The 10207-nt window shown below is 39.9% G+C and overlaps 1 protein-coding gene across 1 annotated transcript in view; it reads left to right on the top strand.

The window, feature by feature from the left end:
• Positions 1-7566, top strand: part of LOC783920 (interferon-induced very large GTPase 1-like) — a 41975-nt gene extending 34409 nt beyond the window's left edge. The window contains 1 exon segment of the mRNA XM_059875119.1: positions 1-7566. Coding sequence (XP_059731102.1) covers positions 1-5732 — 5732 coding nt within the window. The 3' untranslated portion in view covers positions 5733-7566.
• Positions 7567-10207: the final 2641 nt, after the last annotated feature.

The raw sequence follows: 10207 nt of genomic DNA on the forward strand, positions 1-10207 counted from the left end.
TTACTATTAAGAACGAAGCTAGGATTGTCCTAGAGGATGTGAAATCCTGCAAAGTTTTTAATCCTGAAGAACAGCCTGGAAGGCTGAGAAATTGCATGCAAAGATTGAGTCAAAAAACTGAAAGTAATACCATTTGGACTAATATACGCCTCAAAAACTTGGGTCTGAAGAAATCTCTGGTAAACACTGTCAACTTTTGCAAAAAATCTTCCAATTGCAGAATGAAGTATATTAAATCTCAGGTGAGCAGTCTTTTGGATCCTCACATCCATAAAGTAAAAAACTTTCCTCAGGCTCATTCCATTATGCAATGGATATTTCAGTCAGAACCAAAGGAAGACAATGTCCATATCACCCAATTTTCCGAGTTAATTGAAATATTAAAAAAAAAAAAGAATGACCTTAGGGAAGTAATGGCAAACTCTGGATCTACAAAGTTGGTGGAGGAAGCTCAAAGAAAGCTGACTTACAAGGTCAGCTTGTCTCTTGGCTCCTTCTTGAAAAACCTCCAAGAAATGGGGAAGCCAGACACACGCATCTTGCTACTTTTGATAGCATCTGGTGCAGGATATCATGTGGGTGACAATAAATTTCAGTATCCCCTGGGGCATGATGAGTTAGACTTCCTATTGGATAAAATGCAAACTGCGCAAAATAAATACCAAGAGCTCAAAAATATTTGCAACTACAGGGCTCAGGCATTTCTGGTGCTCACAGGTCTGACAGCAACAGTACGTATCAAAGCTATTTCTCCAGAGGAGAAAACACAACACTTGGCATTGATCAAACAATACATGGGACGATCTTTGACTAAAGAAGTTGTATATGTCCTCACCAATCACGGAGATCATGATTGGGAAAACCTAGAAAAAGACTTAAGACTGCTCATTGATGGGAAATATGAGGCTGCTGTCTCTTCATTGCAAGTGGAGGAGATGATAAAAGAATTGCAAAGTGTCTTCCATGAAAAGAAAGAGCCCCATGAACCACACGATAATGAAAAGAAAAAGGAGGAAGTCATAGAAAATGGAGCCTTCCAAGATTTACTCCAGCGTCTAGGCCTAGAACATTACTACCCAAGAAAAATGAGCAGAGCTAACTTCCAACTGATCCACAAGACTGTGTACAACACCCAGCCCTGCTCTGAAAGAGAACTTCACTTCTATTTCCTACAGAAGCTATTGGTGCTGGATTATGGGCTGAGATACCTGATCATCAAACATGAAGAATACACAGAGAACCAAGTCTATTCAAGCACCTCAAATCAAGAAAAGGAGGCTTTTGATCCATATGAAGATCTACCTGAAGAAAGTGCTCATCCTACTGAGCCTTCAGCAGCCACTAATGTCAGACCCTATGTTCACCCTATGGATATTCAGATGGCAATTCTTCACTGTGCAGATGATTTTGGCAGACAATATATTTTGGACAAACTTTCCACTTGTCAGTTTGCTCTCCCCCTTCTCATACCTAATCCTTGCAATGCTCAAATTGAATTCTCTCTCTGGTCTCTCAGTCAAATTCGAAGGAGCTGGCAGCAAGTAGGGAAATCAATAAAAGGGGAGAAGGACAATTACATGAATCAACAGATGTGTCATGTTTCTGCCCCCATTGTGTCCTTTATTAGAGTTGGAACTGGCTTCTCTGCTTCCAAATCGCAGATCATGAACTGTCTTCTCAGTGAACGCAAACATGATGTCTTTTTTCACCGACACTGCAAAGGCAGCAGCAGAGACTGTCTCTTGATGGGAGGAGTGGTGGAAGTCGCCTGGTTCTGTCCTGGGGGGGAAGAGCAGGACAGATTTGACAACTGCTTGACCTTTATGAATCTTCACGGAGATGCAAAGGAATATGAGAAGCAACTCGCCTTTTTGCAGGAAGTCTCTTCCATAATTGTGGTCCTCATGTCAACTTCTGAGGATAATAAAGGAAACCAAAAATTAGTCCATGACATGTGTCAGTCATCAAAACCTTTAATCTTCTTGCTTGATGATAAAGGAAAAATCACAGTCAATGACTCTGGCTCAAGAGTGAGAATTGGGATCAGGAACAGAAATGAGGCAGAACTAATAGGGGAGCTCACAACTACAATCAAACGTTTGCTGGAGCTCTCTAACACTGCACTCAGCTTGGAGAACTGTGCCCAGGTTGCTCACAAGCAAGGAATGCTTATTGATGCAAACCAGAGACATTGCAAGGAAGCCAAAGAAAAGGCAGAGGCTATAATTACCCTATTGAGAGAAATGGAAATGCCTCAGGTCAAGGAAAACTTACTACCTCTTCAGGGAAAACTGTGGCAACTTTGGTGTAAAAAGGACAAAGAACTCTATCATCTGAGAGAAAAGGGGAATCGCAGCATTGAACAACACAAAAGTGAGACTGAGACAGAAAAACAAATGATAAGACATGCACAGTTCAGAAAAGCCTTTCCTCTCAATGCTTTAATGCGTTCTGTCCTTGAAATTCTCCAAAATCATTCAGAAACTCACACCAAACTCTACTTCCTCCAATGGCTGAATGTAGCTTTGGACAACCTGACTGCAGGACACTTGGAAAATCTAAATGAGAAGAAAAAGGAATTGATTCAAAAAGAAAACCAAGAGGCCCCAAAGAGTAGCTCTCTGAAAGACTGGCAAAATGACATAGAAGCTATTTCCAGAGAGATTAATGACTGTACCTTGGGAATTGAGCACATTCTCAGAGAAGCTGGCCAGATCTACGAAGCTCTGGAAGAAGCTTCACCCATGAAAGATACCCTATTTTTCTCCCTTCCCCACATTGCTGCAGATCTGATGATATCTGGTGTTCCCATTGAGCTGCTAGATGGGGATGTTTCATATGTGCCCCTGAGGTGGGTGGCAGCTGTTTTTGACAAGCTCTCTGAGAAACTTGGAAACAAGCGGCTCTTTGTTCTCTCTGTCCTTGGCCTGCAGAGTTCAGGGAAGTCCACCCTGCTGAATGCCCTTTTTGGGCTGCAGTTCACTGTCAGTGCTGGGAGGTGTACCCGGGGGGCCTACATGCAGCTTCTGAAAGTGGAGGAGACATTCACAGCTGAACTTGGCTTTGACTTTGTGCTTGTTGTGGACACAGAGGGACTTCGAGCCCCAGAACTCAGCAACAAGTCCCAGAATCATGACAATGAGTTGGCAACCTTTGTCATCGGACTTGCAAACTTGACTCTGATCAATATTATGGGAGAAAATCCATCAGAAATGCAAGATATTCTACAAATAGTTGTCCAAGCTTTTCTGAGGATGAAACAAGTAAAAATCTCTCCCACTTGTCTCTTTGTCCATCAGAATGTGGGGGAAGTTACAGCTAAAGACCAAAATATGGAAGGAAGAAGGCGGCTAAAGCAGACATTGGACAAAATGGCAGCAATAGCAGCTGAGGAAGAGCAGTGCTCCAATGTAAGCTGCTTTAGTGATGTCATTAAGTTTGACGTCAACACCCACGTCTACTACTTTGCTCACCTCTGGGATGGCAATCCCCCAATGGCCCCTCCCAATCCTCGCTACAGCCACAATGTTCAGGAACTAAAAAGCAGAATTCTTGTGACTGCCCAACAGGAATCGAGGGGAAGCATCATGAAGATATCAGATGTAAAATTCCGAGTTCAAGATCTGTGGAGAGCCCTACTGAATGAGAACTTTATTTTCAGTTTCAGGAACACTCAAGAAGTCATGGCCATGAGCAAACTGGAAACCATGTATAACTCCTGGACATGGGAGCTGAGGAGTCATGTGCAGAGATTACAGGACCAGCTGATCAACCAGATTCAGAATGGAAAAATCCAGACACTCAAAACATATACCCTGGAGGCTCCTGTTAGAGAGATATATGAAGCCATCAAGCAAAAACTTGAAAAATATTTTTATGAAGACCCAGATAGTGAAGTGCTGGTTCAGTGGAAAGGAAATTTTGAAAATAAACTAATAACCCTTAAAGAGGAACTAATTTTAGATGTCCAAAGAAAAGCCAAAGAACTTATTAGTTTAAAAAAAAATCAAGAAAAACTGGATAACAAAAAGTCAAGTTATGAAAAGGAATTATTGGAAAAAAGCCGGAATTTGGCTTTATCACTAAATGGCACCGAATTGAGCGAGGAAGAGCTCCATGAGAAATTCAACTCAGTTTGGAAAAAATGGGTCTATGATGTGTCCTCAAGTCTCCCTCCAGCCACAGACCCTGAAATTAAAGTGGATTCTGAAAACATCCTTTTGGAATATTTCAAAAAGGAAAAAGACATAGTAAGCATACTGAAGAACTCTTCTGGAGAAAAGTTTGAAATCAACTATGATAACCATGTTAAGATGAACAGGAAATCTGGGGAACTCTCTACAATGACAATAGAGAACCAGGATATACACTCCATAAATACAACTACTGACTGCCTTATTTCAAAAGTTAATGAAACTGTTAACAAAATATGTCAGCAAAAGCATGATTACAATCTAACTTATTTCCATGAAATCCTGAGAATAATAGAAGAGGAGGTGAAGTCTGAACCCACTCAGAAAAGATACACATTTACAAGAAAATATGAAATAGACTTATCATTGTATTTATTCCAAAGAGCATCAGTGAAGTTTAAGGAGATGCACAAGGCATTCAAGAGGGCAAATGATCCTGTACACTATCTGCAATGCAAGAAAGATGATTTCTTCATGAGCTTTAAGATCTCTTGTCAAGGAGCAACTTCAATTAAAATGTTTGTTGATTTTCTGTGGAAGAAACTCACACCTGCTGTCTCCAGCACCATAAGGAAAAACATGGCCCTCAAAATTGCTGGGGACATTCGAACCACCTGCCGGGCATTCAATGAAAACAGAGCTAACCTGGAGAAACACATTCTCATCTCTCTGGCAGAAGAGGAAAATTTTGATAACTACTGCCAGTACCTTCATAATCCAGAATCATTTTTTAAGAATTACATTGAAAACCATGTTAAAAGATATTTGTCTGACACAGGAAGTGAAAAAATAAAGACTTTTCTACAAATGAGTTTAGATGACATCAAGATTGCCATCCTCTCAGCTATACATGCATCTACAGCAATAGCTAAAGATAAAAGCAGCACAGTGTCTGGGTGGTTAGATTTGTTCTGTGATCACCTGGGGAGTACCTTGATCTTCCCACGAAAAGACTTAGTAAGCATTGAACACCAGGAGATAAAAGATATCGAGTTTATCAAAGAGGCCATGAGTAAAGCTTTGGATTCTGCAATGAACAGTGAAGAACAGAACTGTTTGTCTAGACTTGTAGAAGAAATGATTCCTGAAATCCAGAAAATGCTCTTTGAACATCTCTGTGGCTGCTGGAAACAGTGTCCCTTCTGTAAAGCAATTTGTACAAACACAATCCCTACCCATGAAGGAGACCACAGTGTTCCCTTCCACCGTCCAAAGGCTCTCAGTGGATGGGGGTGGTATCAAACAGACCATTTTGTCATTGAACACTGTACTAGTCTGGTAGCAAGTGATTGTGATTTTGTTTTGAATGATGGCAGGACAATCCTATATAAGACCTATCGACAAGCAGGAGGGGAATATGCCACATGGAGCATCACCCCAGACACATCCACCCAGCCATACTGGAAATGGTTTGTCTGTCACTTCAGATCAAAGCTAGAAGAAAAACATCACAAAAGATTTATCAATAAAGGTGAAATTCCTGATGCCTGGAACAAAATCACAAAGCAGGATGTGCTTGATGACTTGAAAAAAAATTAATACTCGATGACCAGATAAGAGTTCCAGTATCTAAACCAAGAAGGCACATTACCAGAACAAGCCTAAAATACCAGCCACTCAAAATGAAAACCTTCCTCATATCAATTTTTTTTCAAATGAAACATCTAAAACTAAATCAATCATAGCAAGAGTTGAAGATTTCTTGAGTAAGAACATTATTTTTCTTTGCCTCAATTCCTTCTTCTTTAAAAACAGATAACTGATACATATGAGTACATGATAAAATTGAATAGTCCATTTAATATAACTGCATATTTTATATTATTCTGAATGTTTTTATTTTTAAATATGTAACATTATATAAAGCTTTAAGAAATTCATTTTTATAGAGGGAAATTAAAATCATTGCAGACTGCTACAAAATCTATAGAATAACTATATGAATATTTTTATCAACATACAGTTATTCACTGGAAGTTACAAATTCTTTTCATTTCTAAGTGTATTTTTTTTCACTCTATGAAATTGTGAGGAAGAGTTATTAATGCTTGAATGCAAAAACAATCATAGGAAATTCAAGATTTCCAATTCTCAAATATAATGCCATTTAGAGCTATTTTATTATAGGAATTAAAAAAAAAAAAAAAACAGAAACTTGGCCAAGATAGAGCCTGCATCAATTCAGGAAACAATATTAAACAAGTATGAAAAATAGAAGTTAAATAACTTTTTCTAATTTAACCATTTTCTCTTCTTCCTGGGCACTTTGGCACTTGCCTGTGCATGTTTTTTTTTTTTAAGGTAAAGAAAAAATTCACTGGAGTTTAGGTATTCAGAGCCTAGAGCTCTGTACAAGTCTGAGAAGGACCCGTTTATGGAACAAGATTTATGACCAGGGAAAAAGGGCCATTTTAATTAAGGCTGTGGACCAGATCGGGGCTTCCTTCATAGCTCAATCGGTAAAGAGTCTGCCTGCAATGCAGGAGACCTGGGGTCGATTCCAGGGTCAGTAAGACTCCCTGGAGAAGAAAATAGCAACCCACTCCAGTATTCTTGCCTGGAGAATCCCATAGGCAGCGGAGCCTGGCTAGCTACAGTCCATGGGGTCACAAGAGTCAGACACATCTTAGTGACTAAACCATAGTGATAATTCAATAAGAAATGTTTCTGAATATTAAAATGTAAGAAAATGCTTATCTCCAATCAAGCACCTTTGTGTCTTTTCACACTATTTGAGCCATAGAGTCATGATCAGAAATAAAAACGGAGAACATGCTGAAGCCAACCAAGGACCTGAGAAGGGAGGAAATCTCCATTCTGCAAACCTATACGTTCTGAAACAATGACTTATGCTAGGTTCTCAAAGCTGATGATCTGAAGGACTCCTGATGCAAAGGAAAAAGTTACTCATGTCTGACATAGAGCCATTCATTGGCTTCTATTTAAGGGTACACTCTCTACCCCTCCACAGTCTGTATGAAAACATACAGTGCAAAGAAGAACAATCAAAGGACTTGGATCTTCAGAGTGGGGTGATAGGAGCACTCACTCTGCTATCTCTGTGCCCCAAGCATACTCTTCAGTTTCAGGTCAAGTGACCATGTCTCCAGAAGAAATCATGAAACAGAAAAGCTGTATAGAAAGCAGTTGTTTGAATAGATGGATTTTCCTTTTGTTCTTTAATAGTCTCACTGAGAGTTGGAGGAGCCTCCAAATAGAATAAAGTTGAAATAGTGATAAAAACAGAACCCACGCACAATATAGCACCTGTCTCTGACATCACTGCATCCTTGATAACTGTGCAATGTTAACATTTGTTCAATGCTTTTCATATTTGTTCAATAAGTCCATTAAAACTTTTAACTAAGAAGTATTATAATTAACTTTGATTTTCAGGCAAAATTCTTGTGTATAAACAAATAATTTTTTATCAATTCCTCACACATTTAAGTAGAGTGATTACTAAATGCAATTCAGAGACAGTGTCAAAAGTTCCCTACAAAATGGCTAGACATAAGTTGGGAATGAGGGTAGATGGAAACATATGAATATGGTTTTCTGTGATAGTCGTGGAGAGTAAAGTGCCATCAAGGTGGGGTCAGGATCAAAGTGTCAATGGGCTAAGGTCAGTAAGAGAGATATTAGGAACACTGGAGTAGAGTGACAGAGTTCATAGGGATGAGAATCCTATAGTCATGAAAAGTGGGAGATGCTGGGCCCAGTGTAGGTCACAGGGATTAGAGATGGCCAGAGTTGTAAGGTCACTGGAGGTAAGGTTCACATGATCAGTACAGTCTCTCAGAGTCACTGAAAATGTGGATCACGGAAACAAAGGAATTAGGGGTCACCACATCAATAGACGTACGGAATTTCCAGAGTAATTTAAGCAAGAGAGGACAAGTCCTGCAGGAATGGGGCTAGGAGAGTGATGGATTCTAGGACAAGATAAATAACACAAATACGATGTGAGTTGCTTCTCAGGTGGCACCAATGGTGAAGAACTCACTCGCCGATGCAGGAGATAAAAGAGACAGCGAAGTTCAACCCCTAGGCTGGGAAGATCCCCTGGAGAAGGAAATGGCAACCCACTCCAGTATTCTTGCCTGGAAAATTCCATAGACAGAGGAGACTGTTGGGCCACAGTCCATGAGGCTGCAAAGAGTTGGACATGACTGAGCACCAGCACATGCTTTAAAAAAGATGGAAATTTGCACTAAGAAGATTTTCACTTAGGTCTCTAAGTAAATGAAATGTATTATGGACTGTTACAGACTAAATATTTCTGTCATCCTGAAATCCATAGGGATTTAAGATAGACTTATATGTCTTTTAATTTGGAGGAGATATCAAGATTGAAGGCAAAAAGAGAAAAGGGCAGCAGAGGATGAGATGTTTAGATAGTATCACTGAGTTTGAGCAACCTTCAGAAACGGCAATAATGGTAGTTAACATGGAGGCTGGGGCTGCCTGCTCATGGTCACTAGTGTCCTCTACTCCTGAACAAGATGCTGAATTTCTCCAAGGTCCATGGGATACAGATTGGATCCTCTGCCCAACAGTTTTCTCACCCTGCCCACCCCTCCCACTGCCCACTTTAGCAGAGACAACTGGAAATATACTGCCAGAAGCAGGAATGAGGGGAAAGTCAAACAGGTTACCCTGGGATGTCAGCAAAACAGGTCAGCAAACAGTTGAAGACATTAGGGCAGTGAATGAACACAGAATGAACACAGAAGCAAAATGTGTTTTTCTGAACACAGAAGCTTCTAATGAACACAGAAGCAAAAATTCTCAAAAAAAAAAATATTAGCAAACCAAATTCTAAAATACATTAAAAGGCTCATATACAGTGATCAAGTAGGATTCATCCCAGGATGCTAGGATGGGTCGTTATCCACAAATCCATCAATGTGTTGTGCTGGTAGCTTACACTATCAGGTCATTAAGTGTATGGGCGCATTCTGAAGACTCCACAAAAGCACAACCACAATAAGCCCCTATTGTATATTCAACAACTAAAAGAAAAACCACAAATAGCACCAGCTACCCTTCAGCTCTCATCCCTCAAACCAAATAATGAGAATAGAGGAGGAAAGGAAGTAAAGAAATGAGAAAAAAACAGGCTATGACATACTTACTCCCTACTGTCCTATGAAATTGTAAATCAGGCCTGAACTTGATGGAGGTGGTGAAAGGTGGTCAAGGAGCCAGCTTAGGATTTAATGAGAGATGGAAGTTTTGATAGTAGATAGGACTAAACTTTTTGATGCCTAAGACTTTAGATATTCTAATACCAAAAGTGACTAGAAATTTCCCAAGAATATTACCAGGAATGGGGGAGGGGAGAACCAAAATAACATGGTGGCAAGCAGAGAGTAGAGATAAATAAAGGAATATTCCAATTATACACCACTGAGTCCTACTCATTCAATGAACAGGTTACACACAGATGAAGAAAAATGAGGAAAAGGGGCAAGAGGAGAAATAAACTGGCAACACAGATGAGTCTCTTCTGGAAAAGGAAGGGGCTGCTTCCAGGAGATGTTTTCAATTACTTCTCATTATTAACTAGTACAATATTGTGATATAATAATAAAGATACAAAAAATAATAATAATAATAAAGATACATCCAGTCTTTGTCCAGGTTCCTGGAGCAGAGCTCCTAGAATTCTTGGAACTTCGTGAGTTACAGGGATGAGAGGAGCCTCTTTTGTTACTCCTAAAAAATCCCTGTCGAGAATACTTGAGTTTATGTTAATAAGGTGACTCTGTATGAGCCCCCTAGATAGTTTCAGGATGGAGGTTGCTTGCCAAAGAAACCATGTGATTAGAGGGTTGGAACTTTCAGCTCCAAATCCCTTCACACCTCCAGGAGGATAGAGACTGAGTTAATCCAGAGTTGCCAATGATTTAATCATGCTTATGTCATGGGACCTCCATAAAACTGAAAAGGAAAGGGTTTGCAGAGCTTCTAGAGTGGTGAACACCCCCACACGCAGAAAGCTGGTGTAC

This window comes from Bos taurus, chromosome 15, assembly GCF_002263795.3.
Source record: "Bos taurus isolate L1 Dominette 01449 registration number 42190680 breed Hereford chromosome 15, ARS-UCD2.0, whole genome shotgun sequence".
NCBI lineage: Eukaryota > Metazoa > Chordata > Mammalia > Artiodactyla > Bovidae > Bos > Bos taurus.